We start from the raw sequence: 25,536 nt of genomic DNA, 5'->3' as shown, positions 1-25,536 counted from the left end.
AGGAGCGGCGGTGTGCAAGGAGGCGGCGGCGGTGTGGTGGCTAGGGATTTGAGTGTGTTGCTGAGAGGAATTCGCGATCTGCCACTTTTTTTTATACTGGGTCGCGCGCATATGCGCGCCTTGAAGCGGCGCATATGCGCGTATGCTACGGGCTGGCATGCTGGGAGGTGGCGCATATGCGCGCCCTGATTGGCGCATATGCGCCGACCTTTCTGTAATTGTCGTGCATGTGCGCGCCCTGAGTGGCGCATGTGCGCTGAACTCTCTGTAATTTTCGCGCATGTGCGCGGAAATATGTCGCGCATGTGCGCGGAGCACACTGTCCAAGCGATTCTCGAATTTTTTTTTTTTGAATACCTGCAAAAAATTGCAAAATGCAAATTAATACTTGAGACGAGAAAATTAAAATTAATAAACTAAGGAATCAAAATAAAACGAATGCAAAAATTAAATAAACGTGGGTTGCCTCCCACATAGCGCTTGGTTTAACGTCATCAGCCTGACTTTCTTCAGTCTACTTTGGTTCTCGCAGTGGGATGTTGTCCATGTGTCGCACTTCATTCCCAAAGTAATGCTTGACTCTCTGACCGTTGACTTTGAATGTCTCACCATTTTTGCATTTTAGCTCAATTGCCCCATGTGGGTACACTGTTTCCACTGTGAATGGTCCAGACCATCGTGATTTTAACTTACCAGGAAACAGCCTCAGTCGGGAATTGAATAATAACACATGTTGCCCCGGTTCGAAAAGTCGTCGAAGAATCTGTATGTCATGCCATCTCTTGGTCTTTTCCTTGTATATCTTGGCATTTTCGTATGCATCATTCCTAAACTCCTCCATCTCATTCAGCTGCAGCAGTCGTTGTTTGCCCGATGCTCCCTTAAATTTAATTTTTTGACAGCCCAAAATGCCTTGTGCTCCAGTTCCAAAGGTAAATGACAAGCTTTCCCAAAGACCAACCTATAAGGCGACATCCGATAGGTGTCTTATATGCAGTCCTGTATGCCCATAATGCATCATCTAGCTTGATCGTCCAATCCTTCCGGTTTGTCTTCACTGTCTTTTCTAATATCTGTTTCATCTCCCAGTTGGATATCTTTGCTTGCCCGCCCATTGGCTTGCGGGTGGTATGCCAGTGTCACCCTGTGCTTCACATCATATTTGGCCAATAGTGAGTTAAAAATTTTGTTACAGAAATGCTGTGGGGACCTGGACGCTGATCTTTTTCTTAATCTTCTTTGGGATTTAATTATCAATTAAGATAAAACAGGGTCTAAAATTTTTCTTTTAAGATACAAGTGCGGAAGGTAATGGCATCTAAATAATATACATATCTGTATAAAGTACAATAACGTACAACAGTCTTTCAATTAATCTAAGGTTCAACTACTAAAGTTCCCGTAATAAAACCTATCTATATCCAAGTCCGGAATCACCACGCTAAACTCGTTTTCTCTCATCATCTTCTGACCCCGATCTTGTCCCACCTGTTGTCATGCACACATACAAAACAAGACAACAGCCGGATAATCCGGTGAGAATAAATCCCAGTATAAAACATGGTAAAACATGCATATACATAAATAAATCATGAAATATTCTATCATGAATATAATAAAAAACAATAGATTTCATAATCTGTGAAATTAACTCACAATAAGCATGCAACTCAAATCAGCTAAACATGCTATTCAAATCAAATCATAAAAACATGCTATCATGACTGAAAGCAATAAAAATGGGTTTCATAGTCTATGAAACCACATCTATAAACGTATGCAGTTCTAGTCAAATCATGTCTAGACTCGACTCAACTATAACTCTAGGGATCCCGGTGTGAATAAGACGATCTATCACCTACCCTCCCAATCGGGGTGACTGTACGTCTTATTCCTAGAATTCGGCCTGATCTGTATCCACATCTACAATAGGAGACTGATCTTCCCCGAAGCTGTGATATCACCGAATGTCTAGAAGTTTGACTGTTCTGTCAAGACTTCCTATCTTAAATGCAATGAATAACAATCTGTAAACAAAGCATGCTCATTTCAAAAGATATGAATATATCATCTATAAACATATCATAATCATATCATAAAATAAACAACAATAATTCTAGTATGTGATTTTATTGGGAAACTCAAATAGGATCTTATTTGAGTTGTATCTTCCCGAATATCACATGAATTATACCTTTGTCGTCCCTATCTGACGAAGACGATGACCTGTATCCAAATCTGTCCATATCAAATCTGAAATGACAATATCGAATACGCTGTATCAGTGAATAACTCAATACACAATCTGTTCTGATCAATACTCAACTTAGTACATGATCTGATCAATATCTGAACAAGATACAATTCAATTCATGTCATCGATATCACAATACAGTCTAAATCATATCTGAATCTAATCAATATTCAAATCAATATAACATTATAATCTCGGTCACTATCAAAACTGATTAGATGTCAGTTTGCTGATGTTTCGACGGCAGAACAACACCATCCGAATAACCCCGTCAATCTGAACATCACATATATAATACCAGAACTCATAATCTCAATATCGGTATATTCAAAATCAGTGATACACAATTCTGATATCAAAATCGTAATCAATATCTTTCAAAAATCATAACAATTACAGAAACAGTCTGTTCTTTAATCTGACTTCAATTCTACAATGTCTACGGTAGTATAAACATCATATCTGATTTGTATTCAATTCTGACAACATCATATTTTCAAAACATCTCAAAACGTAAGAAAACTTACGTCCTTGTGCAAGCTTGAGTCAATAGGAACACGATACCGCTTTCGGATTTGAATTTTGATACACGAATGTCTTCAAATTTGATTTTCTAAGCTCAAGAATTCAAAGTATTCCTCTATCCCTCGATTTTCTCTCTTTATCCCTGAAGAATGACCGAGCTCCACCTATATATATCCATGCAATAACATAAGACGTGGCACAATTCTTTGCACTGCACGTCGCACCGCGAGTGCGGTCTGTTTTGCACCACGGGTGCGCTGTGCCCACGGCATGCTTATCATTTTCTAAAATCCAACGACCGCGGGTGCGGTCTTGTTCTTACCGCGGGTGCGGTCACCCCACTGTAGCTGCACCGCGGGTGCGGTCTTGTTCGTACCGCGGGTGCAGTGTGGCTACGGCCTTTCTTACCAAAATTTCATAATTTATGACCGCGGGTGCGGTCATGTTTACACCGCGGGTGCGGTCTTGCAAACCCTATTTTCTCATGTCTTTTCTTCCCTCATTGCATGTCATGCATTCTCATATCTTCCGAGTCTCACGTTAATGAAGATTAATAATCTTGGTTTATCACTTCTATAATTCTCGGGCATTACAAATGCGTACCTTCATCACTGATAATGGCTCTAGGCGTTCCGAATCTTGTGAAGATGTTCCTGTGGACAAACTTAACAACAACTCGAGCATCATTAGTACTGGTGGCGATTGCTTCCACCCATTTTGACACATAATCAACAGCCAGTAAAATGTAAGATTGACCAAAAGAGGATGGGAATGGAACCATAAAATCAATACCCCAGACATCATAAAGTTCCACCTCCAAAATATTTGTTAGTGATAATTCATGTCGTCTAGAAATATTGCCAACTCTTTGGCATTTATCACATGACTTGACTAAAGTATAACTGTCTTTAAATAAATTAGGCCAATAGAAACCTGACTGTAATACCTTAGCTGCTGTTCTAGATGCTCCAAAGTGTCCACCGTAGGGTGAGGAATGACACTGCTCTAGAATTATACCCGCTTCTTCTTCAGCTACACATCGTCTGATTATCTGATCAGCGCATCTCTTGAACAAGAACGGATCGTCCCACAGATAAAACTTGGCATCATGAAGAAATTTATTCTTTTGATGATACGTTAAATCTGAAGGTAATTCTCCTGCAGCAAGGAAATTAGCTATATCTGCAAACCACGGATGTGTAGCACTTACCTTGAAAAGTTGTTCATCTGGGAACGACTCGTTGATAGCTCCACCTTCAGTTCTTTCGTCCAGCTCTAAGCGTGACAAATGATCTGCCACCTGGTTCTCACAACCTTTCTTGTCTTTGACTTCAAAATCAAATTCTTGAAGTAGGAGTATCCATCTTATCAACCTGGGCTTTGCATCTTTTTGGCAAACAAGTAACGAAGAGCTGCATGGTCAGTGAAAACAGTTACCTTGGTGCCAATGAGATATGTTCTGAACTTATCGAATGCAAACACCACTGCTAGCATCTCTTTCTCAGTGGTTGTATAGCTCTGTTGGGCTTCGTTAAGTGTACGACTAGCATAGTAGATAGTCTTGAACATCTTGTCTCGCCTTTGCCCCAATACTGCTCCTAAAGCATAGTCGCTCGCATCGCACATGAGCTCAAAGGGCTCCTTCCAGTCAGGCACTATCATGATAGGTGCAGAAGTCAGAGCTGTCTTGATCTTGCTAAACGCCTGCAAACAATCATCGTCAAAAATAAATGTAGAATCTTTATCTAACAGATTACATAAAGGTCTAGTAATTTTAGAGAAATCTTTAATAAAACGACGATAGAACCCGGCATGTCCCAAGAAACTTCTGATCCCTTTCACATTCTTTGGTGGTGGGAGATTTTCAATTGCCACAACTTTGGCTCTGTCCACTTCCATTCCTCTCGCTGAAATTTTGTGCCCAAGCACAATACCCTCTTGCACCATGAAGTGACATTTCTACCAATTCAACAATAAATTTTTCTCCTGACATCGCTGCAAAACAAGGGTCAAATTCTACAAACAGTGATCAAAGGATAAACCAAAGACAAATATATCATCCATGAAAACCTCCATTATCTCCTCAACCATGTCAGAAAATATGGCCATCATACACCTCTGAAACGTAGCAGGTGCATTGCAAAGTCCAAATGGCATTCTCCTAAAGGCAAATGTACCGTAGGGACAAGTGAAGGTAGTCTTCTCTTGATCCTCCGGTGCTATGACAATTTGATTGTAGCCTGAATAACCATCTAGAAAGCAATAATAATGATAACCACCTACTATATCAAGCATCTGGTCAATAAAGGGAAGAGGGAAGTGATCTTTCCTAGTCGCATCATTCAATTTCCTGTAGTCTATACACACTCGCCAACCAGTCACTGGATGAGTTGAAATCAATTCGTTATTCTCATTTCTAACTACAGTTATGCCTCCCTTTTTAGGCACTACTTGTACTGGTGAAACCCAAGAACTGTCAGATATAGCATAAATAACACCAGCATTTAGCAATTTTAATACCTCAGCCCTCACAACTTCTTTCATGGCTGGATTCAGCCTCCTCTGATGATCAACATAGGGGGAATAGGACTCCTGCATCAAGATTTTGTGCATACAAATAATAGGGCTAATCCCCTTTATATCAACAATTGTCCAACCCAAATCAGATTTAAATTCTCTCAACACCCTCAACAACCTATCATTCTCATCACTAGTAAGAGCAGAAGATATAATTACCGGATGTGACGAACCCTCGTCTAGGAAAGCATAGCACAAGTGACTCGGTAAATCCTTCAATACAAGGGATGCTTTTGGTACCTCTTTACTTGCATCCTCAAGTAACTCTTCAAGTTGGGTATCACTCTTTTCCTTAGGTAGTGTATTGAGAGCAAGTAACTCCTCTTGCACATCCCAATCATCTTCATCTAGTGTAGAAGCTAATTCCAACAAGCATCTCTCCAAAGAGTCTTTTGTCAACTTTCCTGCACCAACATGAGATACACATGAATCAATTATATCAATACTCTTACAAGTACTTACCTCATTTGGTCATTTGATGGTGTTGTAGATGTTGAACACGACTTCATCTCCACCTACTCTCAATGTGAGCTCGCCCTTGTGCACATCAATCAAGGCTTTCCCAGTAGCTAGGAATGGCCTTCCAAAAATAAGTGGCGTCTCCTGGTCTTCTTCCATATCTAAAATTACAAAGTCAGCAGGGAATATGAATTTGTCTACCTTTACCAGCACATCCTCTACTATCCCTCGTGGATAGGTAAGTGATCTGTCCGCCAGCTGCAAAGTAATAGTGCTAGGTTTCACCTCGCCAAGCTCCAAAGTCCTGTAAATAGAAAAAGGCATTAAATTTATACTAGCACCCAAATCACATAAAAGCTCTATTTACTCTAGAACCACCAATAACACAAGGAATAGTAAAACTCCCTGGATCTTTGAGTTTCTGTGGTAATTTCCTTTGAAGTATTGCACTGCACTCTTCAGTCAGCTTTAAGGTCTCAAATTCTTGAAGTTTTCTATTCTTGGACATCACATCCTTGATGAACTTAGCATAATTGGGCATTTGCTCCAATGGATCGGCAAATGGGATGTTGATGTGTATTTTCTTGAAAATTTCCAGAAACTTCGCAAACTGATCATCCAACCCCTTCTTCTTGAACCTCTGTGGATATGGAAGATTTACCTTCGGTAAAGGCTGCTGTTTAAGTACTTTCTCAGGCTCCTCTACTTTCTCTTCTCTAACACTTGCACTCTTCTCCTCATCTTCCTCAACTGCAATCTCTACACTTTCTTCAGTAGGCTCTGGGATCCCAATTTCCTTGCCACTCCTCAGTGTGACAGCTTTGCACTGTTCCCTAGGATTCACCTCGGTATTGCTGGGAAACTGTCCTCGATTCTGATCTTTTAAAGCATTGGCTAGTTGCCCAATCTGTGTTTCCAAGGATTTCATCGTGGCACCCATATTACCCATGTGCGTCTCCATGTTATCAAGACGAGACTCAGTTCTCGCCATTCTCTTCCCAGACTCAGTCACAAATGTGCCAACTAGATCTTCAAAAGATGGCTTTCCTTCCCCTTTTTGTGTGTTGAACCCCGGTGGGGGATTCAACACGTTCTTGTTGTTTGCATAAGAGAAATTCTCGTGATTCCTCAAACCTGGATGATAAGTATTAGGGGGAGGATTACCTCGATAACCTCCAAAGCCACGGTTGTTGATGTACTGAGCTTCCTACATAACTGGCTCTTCCTCAACAGTCACCAATGCTACCTCAGACGTAGATTGGCTTGGCTTGTTCATCGCTGCAATCTGTGCGGTCAATGCCGAAACTTGTGCAGTAAGTGATGTGATTGGGTCTACAGCATACACTCCAGCAGGTTTCCTTGATCCAGATCTTTCACTCGGCCACTGATAACTGTTGATGGTCATCTGTTGAAGCAAATCATAGGCCTCATCAGGTGTTTTAGAAAAAATAGCACCTCCGGCGGCTGCATCCACATTCCCTCTAGTTGGCCTATCTAAACCATTGTAAAATAACTCAATCTGCACCCAATCTGCATAGCCATGATTCGGGCACTTCCTGAGTAATTCCTTGTATCGCTCCCACGCCTCATATAATACCTCAAATTCTCTCTGCCTGAAGTTGGTGATATCTATTTTCAGCTGAGCAGATTTAGCAGGAGGGAAGTACTTTAACAGAAACTTCGTAACCAAATCTGCCCAAGTAGTAACACTTCCCAGCGGTAGAGATTGGAGCCAACTCCTTGTGTGATCCCTAAGAGAAAACGGAAACAGGCGCAATCGAATAATTTCGTCAGAAACACCGTTAATTTTTACCGTATCCGTGATCTCCAGAAAAGTTCTGAGGTGAAGATGGGGATCTGCAGTGGCTGCTCCTCCAAATTGGTTCTGTTGAACCATATTGATGAGTGCGGGCTTTAGCTCGAAATTATTAGCAGCAATAGTTCCACGAGCTATTCCAGAGTAGTGAGCGTTTATGACTGGGCGGAAATGTTCTCTGACTGGCACCTCTCTTGGGAGCTCATTCTGATTATCTCTGTTTTCAGCCATTGCTTTAATTTCGTCTCTCCTTGCTTTCCTTAATCTCCTGGCAGTTCTTTCGATTTCCGGATCAAAAATCAGCAAGTCGGGATTTTGAAATCTTTGCATGCACTGCAAAACAAAAAGATTATAGATTAGCAAAACAAATAAAATAAAATAAAATAAAATAAAGTCTAAATTAAAGTAAAGACTAATTAGTAATGATATCAATATGCAATTAAATAGTTTACTCTCCGGCAACGACGCCAAAAACTTGTAGCGTGTTTTCGCTACCGCAAGTATACGGTGTCAAGTTTTAGTACTTGTTAGAATACAGATATCGATCCCACGAAGAGTAAATATTTAAAACTGTATATTAATTACCACAATTGACATAGCTCAACTTTATTTAAACAAATCAAATAGTTGGTTTAAAATCAATTCAAATAAAATAACAATTCCTGTAATTCTAGCACGCAGCAGAAAATTCACTGAGGAAATAAATCTAGAGATATGATTTCGTCGAGTCTCCCCTATGCTAAATTAACATTGACTAACATTTAATTAAATAGCACCATGTTTATTAACCAAAAACTCACAATATTTTCTATTGCCTCTGTCGAGTGTTAAATAGAAATGTACTACATATTACTAATTTTAATATGTCTATTCAAAATCACGTAGCATGTAATAAAAGTAAACAAGGTTCTTTTATGGATTAGTCAGAGTTATACGTCTTTTGCACGTTATAAATATCTAACGATGTGATTTTTTCTGTCCTAATTTCAATCCCCTCTGTCGAGTGTTAGATTTCAATTATGTGATCAATCGAATTATAGCCAGTAATTCAAGAGCATTAAAGCAAGAAATCACAAATAAACACGATGAAATAATTCAATGAAAATTCAAATCGTCATTAACATAGGTTCCACCACGACTACATCAATCTCTAGAAAATAAAATTAGTTCATGCTCAAATCAAGATCACAATGAAACCTGTTTATGATCATTAAAACATAAAAACAAAGAACCGAATTAGAAACGTGTTGAAGGGAGATAAAAGTGCGTCTCCGTGTCCGGATTTAGCGTCTCCAGTCTCCGTTCTTCGTGTTCCGTCGTTGGCTCTCGTGTTTCCTTCGCACTCTCTGATGGAGGCTGTTTCTAAATATTTTGGAATCCCCCTAAATCCAACGCCGAAACCTATTTAAATCTGGAACTCGCGTCGCGCGCATATGCGCGCCATGAGCGGCGCATATGCGCGCTGCTCTCGGTATTTCTCTTCTTGGGGCATTTCTCGCGCATATGCGTGCTCTTACTCGTGCATATGTGCGAGTCTCACTGTATGGGCCGCGCATGTGCGCGGCTTTGGGGGCGCATATGCGCCACTATTTCTGCCCGTTGCGTGCATGTGCGCGGGAATACGTCGCGCATGTGCGTGGTGGTCACTGCTTGTATCGCGCATGTGCGCGAAATTAAGCCGCGCATGTGCGCCGTTGCCTTGCCCTCGGCTCCTGTTTTTCTCACCCTTCTTCTCATAATCACCATTTTAATGCATTTTCATGCCCACGTCGTAGTCGTACCTAAGTTCCCGCACTCACACCAAAAACAACGCGGAATGCATAATTTTGCCCAAAAAGACTAACAATCTATATGAATTATAAAGATAATTTAAGTGTATAAAATGCACTTATCAAAACAGAATAGGGCTGAGCGGCCCAAACAAACGAGGTATATCTCAAAAGATATCAGGCTCAACATGATATGTCATGCATAATATGCCAAAGCAGTAAAACATGTATCATGCAACAGATAAATATACAGTATATAAGTGTGTATACTACGCTTGGATATCTCAGTAAGTACATCATGTACCTCACTAAAACAATCTGACAGAAAGCTCTGAACCTAGACAATACCAACATAATGAAATCACTAACAAACCAGATCAAACATGCTACAAAGATCTCCCTAATGATCCTTAAATCACTATCTAAGGATTTAGGATTATACCTGCGTCCGTCGTCAGCTCGCTGATGATGTCTCGATCTCAGTTCACCGACCCCTTCTCGAGTCGATACTAGCTCCGAAACTTCCCGACACCAAAGTGCCCTAGAAACGGGCTAGAAAGCCTAAGGTACAACTAGAACTCTCTCTGAAGAATGCGGTGAAGGAAACAAAAGAATCGGCTTCCATTTATAGGTTGCATCCGCACTATTTCAGAAAATCCGAAAAAATCTTATCTGCCACGTGTCCGAATCTCATTGGTCTAGTTGGATTTCTCGAGATAATGTAATCCGAAGTAGCTCGGGTTATTCATTTAAAATTCGGTGGATACCAACAGTTTAATCCCGAATTATCAATTCCTTAATAATACTTAATTAACAACTCATTAATTATGTCTTAATTAATACTTCATTCAAAAAAAATATTCGGGTCATTACAGACAGAGCGCTTGCCGCTTTACCAAAAGCTATAACTGGTGGTAATGGTGCAACTCAAATATTTTAAACCGCACAGCAGCTCAAGCACCATCAATCGCTCTACCAAGCAGGGACAATTATTGCACCCAACAATCTCCCTCCCAATAATTGCATTCCTTGCAATCAATGAAATCGAACTCGTGACCTTGACCCTGATACAAATTGTAGGACCGAGCGCTTGCCGCTTTACCAAAAACTATAGCTGGTGGTAATGGTGCAACTCAAATCTTTTAAACCGCACAACAGCTCAAGCACCACGGTTCGATCGCTCTATCAAGTATGGACAATTATTGCACCCAACATTTACGTTTGACGATTTGAGTTATTTTCTATATCTTTCAAATATTAGTTGGTTATTTTATTTTAAAAATGGTGCAAAAATATTTTATATATTTGGTAAGGTTCGGCCGAAATCATGAGAGTTTTTTTTTATAAAAAATTCTAGTACTTTTTAACTAAAAAGAATAGTAGACGTTTCAGTTGGTATCAGAGCCATGTTCTGTAAAGGGTTGTGCAACCATCAGCACCCGGAAGATCAGTCGTCAAGCCTCAATTTGTAAGTTTTACATGCTTTATATGATTTAATATGATGTTACCTGCATGATGACTTGAATAATATGTTTACGTAACATTTTTACTAGCTTTTTGAGTATATATGCTTTGCGTGCTTAAATTGCTAAATTAAATAGGATATGTAACATGATTAGAAAACTTAGATTTAAATGCATGTTGGTTACGTTAGAATTTGTAAAACGTTCAGATAAAATGCCTCTTAGACGTGCCCCTGTTAATGAGAATCAAGCCGAGAACATTGTGAACCATCAAGGTAATGTTAATACACCCCCGCCTCCATGGATGCCGCTACTCGTGCGATAGAGGGGATGGCTCGTTTCTTTGAGCAGCAGTTACAGCAGTGTTTACAGCAGTTACATCATACACCTAGGCCATAGCATGACATATATGATCAGTTCCGGAGGCTAGGGCCGAAGGAAATATCTGGCAGCACCGATCCCTTTGCTGCCGAGGCTTGGATATGTGCACTCGAGGTACACTTCCTTTATCTGAACATGGGGGATGCTGACCGTGTGAGATGTACCACTTACCTGTTTAGAGATGATGCTTCTTTATGGTGGGAAGGAGCGGAGCATGATATTGATATTGCTACTCTTACTTGGGCTCGTTTCAAGGAGATATTCTATGAAAAATTATTTACTGCTGATGTTAGAAGGAGGCTAAAGAGGGAGTTTATGAGCCTCCGTCAGGGAGACTTAACTGTTGCTGAGTTTGTGAAGAAATTTGATAGGGGTTGTCACTTTGTACCCCTTATTGCGAGAGATCCTGTAGAGAAACTTAGACACTTCATGGATGGACTACGACCCACCATACAAAATAATGTTATCATGATGCGCCCTTTGGATTTTGCCACTGCTACTACTTATGCATTCCAGTCTGAGCATTCCTTAAAGGACATCGAGTTTGAGATACATCGCAAGAGGCAACAACACCAAAATAACAATTAGCCAAACTAGAACCATATAAGGGTCCTCCTAGACCTTAAGGGCCTCAAAGTCCCCAAGGTCGAGTCAAGAAGCAAGGACAGCAAAGGCCACAAAATCCTGGAGCACCAAAGCCTCCTGAGAGGCACCATGCAAGGAGTGCAATCGCTTACATCTTGGCAAATGTGAATGGGGAACATTCAAGTGTTTCTACTGCAAGGAGAATGGGCACAAGGCTGGAGATTGCTCGAAGAGGAAAGCACCAACTGTGGGATGAGCTTATGTTATGAATGCTGAAGAAGCTGAGGAGGAGGCATACACTACACTCATTACGGGTAACCTAGTCGTTTAACATTTTTATATTGCTCTTATTGCATAAGATGTTAAATTGGTTATTATAATTGAATTGAGATCAAGTTTAATCTAGAGGAAATTAAGTTGCACGTACTACCTTAGTTGGATTTAAGATATGATTTTAGAAACCATAGAAATGGTATTTATTTTGACCTTAATTTATGTGAAGAATGTAATATTTCCAAATAAAAAGTTTGGGCCAAAATTAAAGAAAAATCATAATTAAGGGTTGTAAGGGGGCTTCAAAATTTGAGGGGTCTAAGTGCAATTTTTGAAAATATGTGACGAGAAATATGCTACATTCCGAAATCTTAAGGACCGATTGTGCAATTACCAAAAATTAAAGAACCTTACTGCAATAAACCAAAAGTTAAGGGGCTTTAATGCGATTATCGAATTCTTAAGGGTCAAAATTGTAATTCTCGAAATCTAAGGGACCAAAATGAAACTTTTCAAAAATATAATGATTAAATTGCAAATATCCAAAAATTTGGGGACTAAAATGTAAATTTCGAAAGATTGAAGGGCTAAAATGAAATTTTTGAAGAAATGCTTAAGTTCAACGCATAATATTTACCTAATTTTGGGAGAATAATGATAAAAAATTTCCTTAAGCTTCAACACGAAAAGATGTAAATGACGTTTTCGCCGCTTGGAGGATTATCATTCAAGGTGTGGCAACCTATGCACTACTGGATTCGGGAGCTACACATTCCTTTATCTGAAACCATCATCAAACACTGAATATTATTCCTGAAGATATGGGTTTGAGTTTCAAAGTTTCTATTCCTTTTGGTGATCTAATGCTCCCGTCTAAAATTGTCAAGAATCTGGAGCTTCGTTTATTCAAAGATGTGATCGGGTAGATCTTATTGTGCTTCCTATGCCTGAATTTGATCTTATACTTGGTATGGATTGGTTATCAGTGAATGGAGCTTCAATTTATTTTCGTCAGCGATCAATATCTATTCGACCGCCTAGTGGTAAATCTTTTGTCTTTGAGGCGGCGAGGAACAAACAAATTCCGCACATTATCTCTTGTCTTTGTGCGAGGAAGCTTATTAAACGTGGATGCCAAGTTTTTCTAGCATGTGTCACTACCTCACATGCTCCTATTAGTCAGAAATTAGAAGATGTTGATATTGTCAGAGATTTTCCTAGCATCTTTCCCGAGGACGTTTCTGGAATTCCACCCGATCGTGAAGTGGAATTCTCTATTGAACTAATGCCGGGAAATGTTCCTATATCTAAAGAACCTTATCGTCTAGAACCCGCTGATATGAAAGAATTAAAAGATCATCCAAGAACTGCTAGACAAAGGTTTTATTCGCCCTAGTTATTCTCCGTGGGGCGCACCGGTATTATTTGTGAAGAAGAAAGATTGTAGTATGCGTCTATGCATTGATTACCGATAGCTTAATAGGGTCACTATCAAGAACAAGTATCCACTGCCAAGAATTGAAGATTTATTTGATCAGTTACAAGAAGCATCGATATTTTTTTAAAATTGATCTGCGTTCTGGATACTATGAATTGAAAGTAAAAGAATCCGGTGTTCACAAGACAACATTTCACACTAGATATGGGCACTATGAGTTTATGGTCATGCTTTTTGGGTTGACCAATGCACCAGCGATCTTCATGGATCTTGAAAGGATCGGTTAGTAGGTGATAAGTGTTTAGAAGGAGGGGGGTCGAATAAACACTCGCTGATTCTAAATTTTTTTAGGGTTCAGTTTAATGACAAACTGACACTCGGTATCTCGTCAGTTGATAACAATCAGTTTAACTGAAAAACAGTTGCGGAAGTAAACTGACTGAAAGATAGAATAACTGATAGTAACTGAAATAAAAAGCACACGATATGTTTCTGGATGTTCGGAGAATAGAATAACTCCTACGTCACCCCTTCTATAACGAAAATAGGATTTTCACTAAAAGACTTTGATCGAATACACACATTGTACTGACCCACTTCAGTTTGGACTTAACATTGCCAAACTGAAACTCTTAGTTCACAATAATTTTACAGTGTGACTGAATATAACACAACTGAATGAATCTTAACAAAGATTTCAAAGTGCTAGCAAGTTCGTAAAAATAGCCTTGATTTCTACTGATAAATCTGATAAGAGTGAGCTTTTGATATTCAAATACGAGTGATGATTTTAGCAGAGTAACAGCAAGCTTGATTAGAATAGTAGATCGCGTGTTGTCTTTTCAGCTGCCTTCTTCACCTATTTATAAGCTTCCCTCTCAATGGTAATATTAAATAACATTTGAATCTTTATATTCGTTAATTGTCACATCAATATTCTCTGACATCCGTACACTGCAATCTCTGAAATGCGGAGTTCCACTATTAGTTGCAGCCTGTTGTACTATTTGTCTGTTGTCGTTCTCAACTGATGACGTGTTCAACTGGGAGATCAGCTGAAAGATACTTTGCTTGAAAACTCATAACTGATTGTTTTCAGCTGATCAGTTCCCAACTGACCAGTCAGTTAGATTTTGCTTCAACTGATGATGTGGATAATATTTAGCTAGTACACATTAATCTTTAGCTAATGACAACTAATAGTTGTAATATTTGAGTCAGTTAAGCTCGTTGCCTTTGATCAGTTATTCTAAGATGTTTCGAAGCTTAGTTTGTCAAATCACTGAAATTTAGTTTCCAACAATTTTCCCTTTTTTGGTGATTGACAAAACTCAGAATATAATAAACTGATCTTTTGAAGTAAAATAATTCTTTGAATCATTGTAGATAAAACAATTTCTAGTGTACATATTCGTACAAAGAAAACAAATAATCTTCAACAAAGAACTGACAAAAATGTCTCTTCAGTTGTATCCTCTCTTATTCTTTCATCAACCTAGCTGCTTCCCCCTTTTTGTCAAGCACATTGACCTTGAGAGATAGAATCCTAACATCAGCTGCAATGTCTTTGACAGCAGTCAATACAGTAGTCTGCAGCAAATCGATTTTCTTTGAGACAGATAGCTCCATGGATTCAAATCTCTTGCTGATTGAGTCTTGAGTAAGAGAAAGACTTTCAGCTAGGCCTCTGTTCTTTTTAAGCTCGTCGATTGCAAAGGAGATGGAAGTCACAACTATTTGAATAGATTTCAGTTTTCCTGAATTAAATTCATTGGAGGAGTTCAACTTCAGAGAATGAGAAAGCTGAGTGCTTTGAATCACCTTTATTTCTTGAATTATTTTGGACACGTTGAGTTGAATGTCCTGAATTTCTTCAAGGACCAAATCCATATCTGATGATGGATGAAGAGATACTGGTCCAGACGGCCCTTGTTCCTGTTCCTTGGTAGATTGATCAAATATCACCAAAGTTAGGTTAGAAACCTCTGTTTCCTCATGTCTCAGCTCTGGCACATCTTTCACACTGACTTCTTGTTGAACTGGAGGAGAAGAAGATTGATTAGGTGCAGCAAATGGACTGCCCTGCTGATTCAGTTGTGGATCTGCGGTAGTTTCAGTTTGATGGTCAGTGATTGGTGATACTGATGGTTGGTCAACTTAAACTTGTTGCAAGTCGTCAACGTGCCACTGAGCCTCCTCAGTGACAACATTTTCTACAATAAGATCAACAGTTGATTGAATTGGCACATCAGTTTGAGCATCTGTAGCTTCTTGTTCTGTTTTAATATCAACTGATTCCGTTGTAGGCACATTTTCTTGAAATTCTCGGGTGACTGACTGAATGATCTCAATCAATATTGGCAAGTGTTAAGTCAGTGTCCGAGTAAAGTTGAGGACCAGCAGAAGAAGATGGTGGCACATCCTGAGTTGGTTCTACTGATGTAGCAGCAGCTTGTACAGGGGATGACTCTCTGTGATGGCGATTCATCTTCTTCATCTTCGGAAGTGCCTTCATGATTGATTAGCTCTTGATCCATTTCCAAAATTTTATCTGCGATTGCAGAGCAATAAGATCATTGTCCAGCTGAGTGAGCACAGCTCGATCATTGTAAGCAGTTGGACTTGTGGGAATGTATTTGCATTTTAGCTTCTCAATCAGTTGGCCCAACTTCTTGGCTCTGATTTGATCAAAGAAATAGTTCTTTCTTCCCAATGCCTGAACTATTGTAGTAGCCTTGACCATTCTGAGAACAGTTGCCTCCAGTTTGATGAATGTATTCAGCTTTGACTTCTTTTTCAACTGTTTGACAAAAGTGTGCGTTTCGAACCTCATCCACGCATCATAAACCTTCAGTTTGGACTCAGCAAATGCATTGACCTGTTCCCATATGAGGTCAATGTGAGTCTGAATGGCATTTGATGGCCTGGGCTCTTCGATCAACTTGCCCTTTCCTTTCTCATCAGAAAGAATATGTGGAATGTTCAGTCCTGAGTAAGTAGTGTCCACTCGTTCCTGAATTATGATTCCTTTTGGACGAGCATGAGCAAGAATTGAAGGTAGTTTGATTTGGATCAAAGGAGCTTAAGCTTTTTTTGCTGATTCCTTCTTCTTATCAGCTGTAGAGATAGATTTCTTGGATGGATAAGTTGGTGGAGGTAACTGATCTTTAGCTAAAACATCAGCTGGAATGGCTTTCAAAGGAATAGCCTGCATAGGCTGTTGAGCATCTGATGGCTTCAATCTCTCAGCTGGTATAGATGCCAACTTAGCCACTGGCTTTGTCTTCTGAATCCTTTGCTTCTTTGTAATCAACTGAAAGAGTGTTTCCTCAGAATCTGATCCACTGACGATCAGTTTTCTCTTGGTAGTCTTCAGTTGTGCCAGAGTCTTGGCCTTTTTAACTGACTTGGGAGCAGCCTCCTGAGTCCCAATCTCCTTCTTGATCTTAACAAACTAATCAGGAGAGATGTCCAGTTTAGTTTTTGGTGGCTGAACATTTTTGGCATTGAAAGCTTTGAATTTTGATGATCTTTCTGAAACATCAGCCACCAACCCTTTGACTTTTATCAAATAACTCAGCTGAACTGCAATCCTTTGGACTGCTTGGTGGATTGGAACATATTCTTCAAGATGTTGAAGATAAGGTGCTTCCAGTTAAGTCTTCGTCCAGCCATGATAACAGTAATGGCTTGAAATTTCTCTAAGGTAAGGGCAGCAAATGATCTTGCCTTTGCCAATAACCCCTTGGCTACTATATCATCCAGCAACTGAACCTCATGCTTCAGTTATTTCTTCGGATCGGAAACCTTGATTTTCCGTCCACTAGCAGAGAGGAGAGTTTGCATCTCTTGAACATCAGATGCTTTGACTTCAGCAAGGTGTGTCAGCCCATCAGAAGGCAACAAGAACATTTCTCCAAACGAATCTTCAAAGATGGTCAACAACTGACCATTGACAGTGGAGATGATTCTTCCATCAGAATTGATATTCCCATTAGAGTAGAAGTCAAGAAGTTCCTTTGGATAGATTTCTTGCGAAGAATGCCCCAAAAATGTCCTCAGCCCAGCTGATTCTAGCTTCAGAAATACGTTTTTAACATCGGCTTCTCCGACTGATAGAACTGAAACAAAATTATAGCCATAGCATTCAACATGTGAGCGGGGATTTGATTTGACATTAGAACTGAATGATTTCCTGCGAAAAGGAAAGCTGGAATTTGCTTTTGCTTTGAGAATTTTTAGGTATGCATATGGAAGAAGAACTGAAATGAAGCGGGTAAAGTACTGATGTACGTGACTGTTCGAATTATTGGACACGTGTCAGTTCAGGAAATTTTTGAATCAAGGACATATGTTCGTGTGGTAAAATCGTGTGTTGAAAAATGCATGGATTAAAAGGGTCCACGTTTCAACCAGTCATTTGTTGAAAGATAGCATTTAATACTTGATAATCAGTCACGTCACTAAATTTGGAATAAAAAATGGTTAATTTATTAACCTATGTGAGAAGATTTGTGAAATAATCAGTTGAACGATCAGTTGTGAAACTGTGTCTTTTCAGTTGAAGATTTACTAACTGCTGTCTTCTCAATTAACATTTTAAACAAATATTCCTCCTTAATAAATGCATATAAATATTACAAGAATTTAAGCAAGATGAATCAAATTAAATCTTATGCTTAGAAGGTTAATCGTTTTCCGTAATGACTTTGTCCTTTCATCTTCCTTGACCCTGGGCTATAAATAAGAGTTGCTCAGTTAGTCGCAAACATATCAGCAAATAATATTCAACAGCTAGAATGGCAGGTGCAGGTAGCTCAAAGACTCTAGATATGGCTGAAGACTTCATGAACTCAGCTCTGCAAAAAAGAAAAACTTATATGGAAGATGAAGTTTTCCATAAAATCCTTCGATAATGGGAGGAGCTACAAGGACTCCAGTTTCTTCAAGAGTATGGAATGGCTACCACTCCCAAAATGATGGCAAAACTAGAGAAATATCAGGAATGCTTGCATGTTGCTAACACGGTGGACATCTTCGACGAAGACAATGTCTACCAGCTGATTCTCTACAAGTAAAGGAGGATCCTAGAGCGTATAGCTGACTCCGATAGCTTCCTTAAGACTTCCACCGGTGATTTAAACCGTTGGTTGAACAAGTGGAGGTCTTTTGTTAAGGAAGAGTTTTTCGACGTAATCCGTAAAAATTTCTTCAAATGAATAAAATGTTTATTTCATTTATCTCTGTATTTTATTTTCCTGCAATAGTTAATCTCATCAGTTCAGAAGTAATTCATAAACTGAACATAATAACTGACAAAAGTTGAAATTCAAATGGATAAAAGAACGAACTGAATGAACAGTAACTGACTAAAGAACTGATAGATGACACAAATTAATTAACAACTGATATATCAATAGCAAAACTGATTAGGATAAATCAATTAATCCAAGTATATTGCGAAAGTGAGAAAACTTAGTCTCGAGCAATGGTTTGGTGAAGATATTAGCTGCTTGCTGCTCAGTTGAGACATATTCCAGTCGTATGTCCTTCTTCAAGGCATGATCTCTGATGAAGTGATGCCTGACATTTATATGCTTGGTCCTCGAGTGAAGAACTGGATTGTAGGTAATGGCAATCGTGCTTGTATTTTCACAGAATATGGGCAATCTTATAGCGTCAACTCCATAATCTCTTAGTTGTTGCTGAACCCAGAGCTGCTGAGCACATCAGCTTCCAGTAGCTGTTCTGCTTCAGTTTTCGAAGTTGCTATGGATGTTTGCTTCTTGCTGAACCAAGAGATCAGTCTGTCTCCTAGAAAATGACATGATCCACTTGTACTTTTACGATCAAGCATACATCCTGCATAATCTGCATCTGAATATCCAACTAAATTGAAAGTAGATTCTTTAGAATACCATAACCCAACATTTTTTGTGCCCTTAAGATATTTTAAAATAAACTTGGCAGCTGAAAAATGTGATTGCTTAGGGTTTGCCTGAAATCTAGCACACATACAGACAACAAATACAATATCAAGACGACTAGCAGTTAGGTACAATAATGAACTTATTAAACCTCTGTAAAGTGTCACCTCAACAGATATTCCCCCTTGATCAGTGTCCAGTTTTACTGATGAGCTCATGGGAGTACTTGCAGCTGAACACGATTTCATGCCAAATTTATTCATCAACTCCTTCGTGTATTTAGTTTGACTAATAAAAGTTCCTGTCTCCAGTTGCTTCACTTGTAGTCCAAGAAATAATGTCAGTTCACCTATCATGCTCATTTCAAATTTCTCTTGCATCGACTTAGCAAATTTCTAGCATAATTTGGGGTTAGTTGACCCAAATATGATGTCATCAACATAAATTTGAACGAGTAAATTGTGATCATTCTTTGAAAATTTGAACAATGTCTTATCAACTGATCCAACAGAAAAATCGTGATCAGTTAGGAATTTTGAAAGAGTTTCATACCAAGCTCTTGGAGCTTGTTTAAGACCATATAGCACTTTGTTCAAATGGTAGACATGATGAGGAAAATGATGATTGACAAAACCTGGTGGTCGTTCAACGTAAACTTCCTCTTGCAACTGGCTATTCAGGAATGCACTCTTTACATCCATCTGGTAGACTTTGAAGTTCTTGAATGATGCATAGACAAGAAATATTTTGATAGCTTCCATTCTTGCAACCAGTGCATATGTTTCATCATAACCAATTTCTTCTTCTTGCCTATATCCTTGTGCTACCAATCTCGCCTTGTTGCGCACAACTAAACCATCTTCGTTCAGTTTATTCATGTACACCCATTTTGTACTTATAACAGTTTTTGAAACTGGTCATAGAACTAAGTTCCAGACATTGTTATGGGTAAACTGATTCAGCTCTTCTTGCATTGCATTTGTCCAGTTTGGATCATCAAGAGCTTCATCAGTTTTCTTCGTTTCCAATTGCGATACAAAAGCTGAATGAATAAATAGATTGAGAATTTGATTCCTTGTTCTTACCGGGTCAGATGGATTACCTATCACCAATTCTGGAGGATGTGATTTCTTCCATCTAAGTTCAGCGTTTGTTGCTTCTGTATCAGCCATTTCTTCAGTAGGCAATTGAATGTTTTCAGTTTAGTTGCTGCATCAGTTGGTAATGGAATATTATCAATAGGCTCCTCCAACTGATTATCAGGAACTACTTCCTGTTCGACTGATTGGTCCAAAATTTCAGGTTCAGGTGTTTGAAGGATGTTTCGATTGATATGATTTGCTTCTTCATGATCATCCTCCAAACTGATATCTGTAAATCGAGCAATTGGATCGGTTGGCTTATCAGTTAGTAAAGTTTCATAAAAAACAAGATGTATAGACTCTTCAAAATTTATTGTGCTCTTGTTAAAGACTCTATAAGCTTTGCTAACTGACGAATATCCTAAAAATATTCCCTCGGGAGATTGGGCAAACCAGTGACAAGATCGTGGTTACTCAGATATGCAATAGATTTAAAGTTCATGTGATTTAATCTCTAATGCCACAACCAGATTTTAGAAAAATTTGAAGTAATGAAACATACTGGTGCATAAGGTTGATAATTCCAACTGACTATGTAAGTGTTTCCACATTGTTTTCTAGTTAGTATGACCTCATCAGTTGCATCTTTGACTGAACAAGAATTTTTGTCAAACTGAACTGAGAATCCATTATCTCATAACTGACTAATGCTAATCAGATTATACTTAAGATTCTCAACGAACAAAACATCATCAATGATAAAGTTACCATAGATTCCCAACAAATATTAAAAGTTTAGCTACTCGAGTTCATATTAAAACTAAACAAAACAAAGTTTAAAGATGAAAGCTAAATTAGAAATACTAGAATTGACGAAAAACGCGAAGAACGACGCCCGGAAATCTTCGACTCTCCAACTCCAAGCACAAAAGTTCTCTCCAACTTGTGACGGCTCTGAAAATATGTCTCAATACCCCCAAAAAGTCGTCCAAATCGCTTCCCTATCAGCCACACCTCCAAAATAAGGTAAAGAATCGGCTGCAAAATCTTGCCAAAATTAGGTGGTGCTCGGGCGGTAAAGAATTACCGCTCGAGCGCCACACCCTCTGTAAAACACTTGGGCATGCGGTTTCTGGCGCTCGGGCGGTAGAAAAGTACTGCTCGAGCGCCGACTTCTCTGGACTTCTCCTTGGCAATTCGCCTCTCGCGCCCGGGCGGTACACTTTCACCGCCCTAGCGCCGCCTCTTCTGCAAATTATCTTCTTAGCTTGGCATTTGGCTCCGATTTTTGTTTTCGGCCATTTTTCCTGCAAATTTGTCGCGCACAAGTGAGAAACGATCAAATGCGTATGATTACTCTAAAATGAACAAAATGAAAACGAAATGTACGCATGCACAATGCAAACACACACAAAGTAATGCAATAAAACACGTAAAAATCACACATATCAACCCCCTCATACTAACCTTTTGCTTGCCCTCAAGCAAAATAGGTTACAGACCACAAGCGAAACACGAAACAAACACAAAAAGAAGGGTATTAAAATAACTAAACTGATGGTGAAATAGCAACTGGCATCTCCCGCCTCAGCGGGTTTTTTTGAACCACATACACTTAGTCAAATCACAACATATATTACTGCCCCTCCAAAACATCGCACAACATTTGTTCTTCTCCTACAGAGTGTGGTCGTGTGTGCCGTGGATTTTTCTAGCTTGTGTTTTAGAAAGCTTTATTCGCAAATCATCTGGGTCGCCAAATAGACAAGTCAACGCAAGTTTCGCTCTCTTGAGTTCTGTTTTCATTCGGGACCAACCAGTAAACACATAAAGTGGTAGAGTTTCATGGTAAAACAACAAAGTGTATGGGGTCAATAGCTATAACTGCTCAACTGGCTCAGGGAGATTGGGAGTACGTAGATCATTTTCACTATGCTCTTGTCAGAAATTTTCTCTGACATTCCTCAACGCCTTACATCTCCATCTTTTTAGCCTTGGGATAGGATTTCATCCTTTTTTGGCTCCCCTACACCTTACATCCCCTTTTTTTATTCCACTTTTTTTCTTTTTTTTGATGCATAGTTTTCTCATACGTACTCCCTAGGTTTTGGATGTGGTGTATGCTTATTAATCTGGCCTAAGGATGACTTTTCAGGTCCTATGAACGATTGGATGGAGGATGTTTGATACATACTCTTGATTTTCTACTCGAATTCATGTTACTGGTTAGTCCCTCATGTCAACAGATATTCCTTCAAGTTCTACTCGCATATAATGTTTCTCCAGTTCCCCTCACAGATTATTTTGAACTTAACTGTCATCGACACCACTATTAAAATCCACTATGTGTGCATAAAACGATTTCAATTCACTTGGGGATTCATAACGAGTTATAAGACTAAGTAACATGCAGTTCATTTATCCCACAAACATCATTGGCTACCAATTTACTAGTTTCACCATCACTGACACTCATGCAAGACAAATACGAACGAAGACAAATAAGAATACGAACAACGACCCCCTCATACTAAAAGTGTGCAATGTTCCCATTGCAACAAAAGACTCAAAACACAGAAATGCAAATACAAATGCAGACTCATAAACATGAAAGCTAAAAACATGCTAGACTGAAACAACGATAAGAAAGAAAACCGAAAGCGGTAAAGAAAGAAAAGTGCAAGGAAGGGGAAACAGTGAACTCCCCTGATCAAGGTTCCTCCTCGTCGTGCTCCGGCGGTGGCACTCCTGCTGCATCCCCCTGATGAAGATAGTCGTACTGAAACTGGTAGGGGGGAATAAACGGTGGACATGGTGGTATAGTCCCTGGGCCTATGCCTCCGTGGATGAGCATGATGCGCATCATGGAGTCGAGATGTGTAAGATGGGTCGCCGCGTTGTTGTTGATCTGCTCCTGGTGAGCCATGAAAGCCAGACTCTCATCCATTTTCTCATTTTGAGTGCTCCTGCGGGGCTGTGGGCGACGAGGGACAGCAGCGCTGGATCCACCGGCTTCCTCCGCCTGAGTGGGGAAGTCCACCCGTCGTTTTGCCCTTTTTCACTGTTCATCCTCCTGACACATTGGATTCATTGGTTGAAACCACTCCTCGTCCTCCCGAAAATTTACCCCAGCCCGCGCACACAATTCAGATATGATCGTCGGAAAGAAAACACCAATGTGGCTGTTGTGAGCACTCAACATGATCTGAGAAGCTATAAGTTTGCCCACATTTATGTGGTATCCTTGGGTCAATGCAAAAAGTAGCACCGCTCGTTCCTTTTGTACCTCGCTCTTATGCGAGACTGACATCATTCTTCGGGCCACAAACAAATACCACAAGGCAACTTTAGCTTTCAAGTATTTCTCGTCAAAGCAGCTTGGTGGTCCGCCCAATGGTTTCCACATCGCACCCGGATGACATAGAGTCTCGATAATCAAGGTGTAGTTGGGATCAGCCACTAACGCCTGGAAGTTAGAGTCATCAACCTCAGCCGTTTCTAAGAGGGAGTTAATCGTGGCAGAATCAAACGGCCCAAGCTTTCCTCTAACAAATGCCCTACTATCAGTTCGTTCACCGGCATTAGCGTAGAATTCCATAACCACAGATACCACAGCCGCCTTAGGTGGCTCGCTAAATTTTTCCCATCCTCTTCTTTCCAAGTCCACAAGAGTTGGAATGTATCTATCGTCAAAGGTACGTAGAAATCCTCTTTCGGCAATGGGGTTTCTATGTATTTTGGCATGTTCATATCTATCCCATGGTACGAAGCGTGTTCTATCAAACGAGGAGGAAGAAGAGGAAGAACCGGGGTTACCTCTTTGTTTCTTGGGAGCCATGGTGGTTGAAGATGGAGATGGTGACCGGAGTTGTAGAGGGAAAAATTACCTGATTTTCAAGGAGGAGTGCACCCACTGTACCCAAGTCTTGATCTTTAGAGAAATTTCCTACAAGAAAATGAGAGGGGCGAAAGTGAGAGTTAGGGATTGTGGAGGAAATTTCGTGCAGAATGAAAGAGGGGAAAGGGATTTTCGCTTTTTAACGCAGTCGCGCTCGAGCGGTAGAAAACTACCGCTCGGGCGCCAACCTCTCGGGAAATATTTTTTCAGAAGTAAGTGTTCGCGCTCGAGAGTTAAATATTTCCGCCCGAGCGCGGATCTGTCTGGAAGTTTTTGTTTGGAACAAGTTGTCGCACTCGAGCGGTACAAAATTACCGCCCGAGCGCAAAGCTCTCTGGACTTTTCGTTGTTTTTTTTTACACAACTATAAAAAAATAAAACATACTGACAAGAAAGAAAAATCAAATAAATTGCAAGAGAAATGGAAGGAAAGGTAGTTCTCAATTTACAGTCGAGAGCTAGACTGTAGGCCGGTCTCAGTTTGAATTGTCTTGGAACCAGATGATTCCAAGTTGTGGCTCAACTATGCCACCCATGTAGTGCTTCAGTCACTGGGCATTGACCATAAATGTCCCATCCTTCCCATCGTGCAGTTCCACGGCCCCCGACGGGTATACTTTAGAAATCACAAATGGTCCAGACCATCGTGACTTCAATTTTCCAGGAAATAGTCGCAGTCGGGAATTGTAGAGAAGGACATTGTCACCTTCCTTTAATTCCTTCTCGATGATCCGCTTGTCATGGGCTTTCTTCGTCTTCTCCTTGTATGACAATGCAAGATCATATGCCTGGTTCCGGAGTTCCTCCAATTGATCCAGTTGCAACAGACGTCGTTCACGTGCGTCAGTAAAATTAAAGTTCAATGCTTTGGTAGCCAAGTATGCTCGATGCTCTAACTCTACAGGTAAATGAAATGCTTTACCAAAAAACAACCTATATGGTGTAGTGCCTATAGGTGTTTTAAAAACAGTCCTATATGCACATTATCTTCTTGGCTTGGCACTTGGCTCCGATTTTAGTTTTTCCGGTCATTTGTCCTACAAATTCGTCACACCCAAGTGAGACATGATCACATGCAAATGTTTACTC

At 39.8% G+C, this 25,536-nt stretch overlaps 1 protein-coding gene and 1 non-coding gene across 2 annotated transcripts; one reads left to right on the top strand and one right to left on the bottom strand.

Moving 5' to 3' along the window:
• Window positions 1-514: 514 nt before the first annotated feature.
• LOC140831838 (uncharacterized) lies at window positions 515-1,115 on the bottom strand. Its single transcript, XM_073195563.1, has 2 exons — window positions 1,008-1,115; window positions 515-961 (listed from the first exon to the last, which is right to left on the bottom strand). Exons 1-2 carry the CDS (start codon window positions 1,113-1,115, stop codon window positions 515-517), a joined length of 555 nt encoding a protein of 184 aa, XP_073051664.1.
• Window positions 1,116-7,350: 6,235 nt separating this feature from the next.
• On the top strand, window positions 7,351-7,457 carry LOC140833216 (small nucleolar RNA R71). Its single transcript, XR_012118349.1, has one exon. It is a non-coding gene; the product is annotated as a small nucleolar RNA R71 (small nucleolar RNA).
• The last annotated feature ends 18,079 nt before the right edge of the window (window positions 7,458-25,536 follow it).

This window comes from Primulina eburnea, chromosome 5, assembly GCF_022965805.1.
Source record: "Primulina eburnea isolate SZY01 chromosome 5, ASM2296580v1, whole genome shotgun sequence".
NCBI lineage: Eukaryota > Viridiplantae > Streptophyta > Magnoliopsida > Lamiales > Gesneriaceae > Primulina > Primulina eburnea.
This window is presented reverse-complemented; position numbering and strand designations above follow the sequence as displayed.

Coding starts and splice junctions, on each gene's coding strand:
- LOC140831838 (XM_073195563.1), bottom strand. CDS start 1,115: ATGGGCGGGCAAGCAAAGATATCCAACTGGGAGATGAAACAGATATTA. Junction 962..1,007: donor AGCTAGATGATGCATTATGG/GCATACAGGACT, acceptor GTCGCCTTATAG/GTTGGTCTTTGGGAAAGCTT.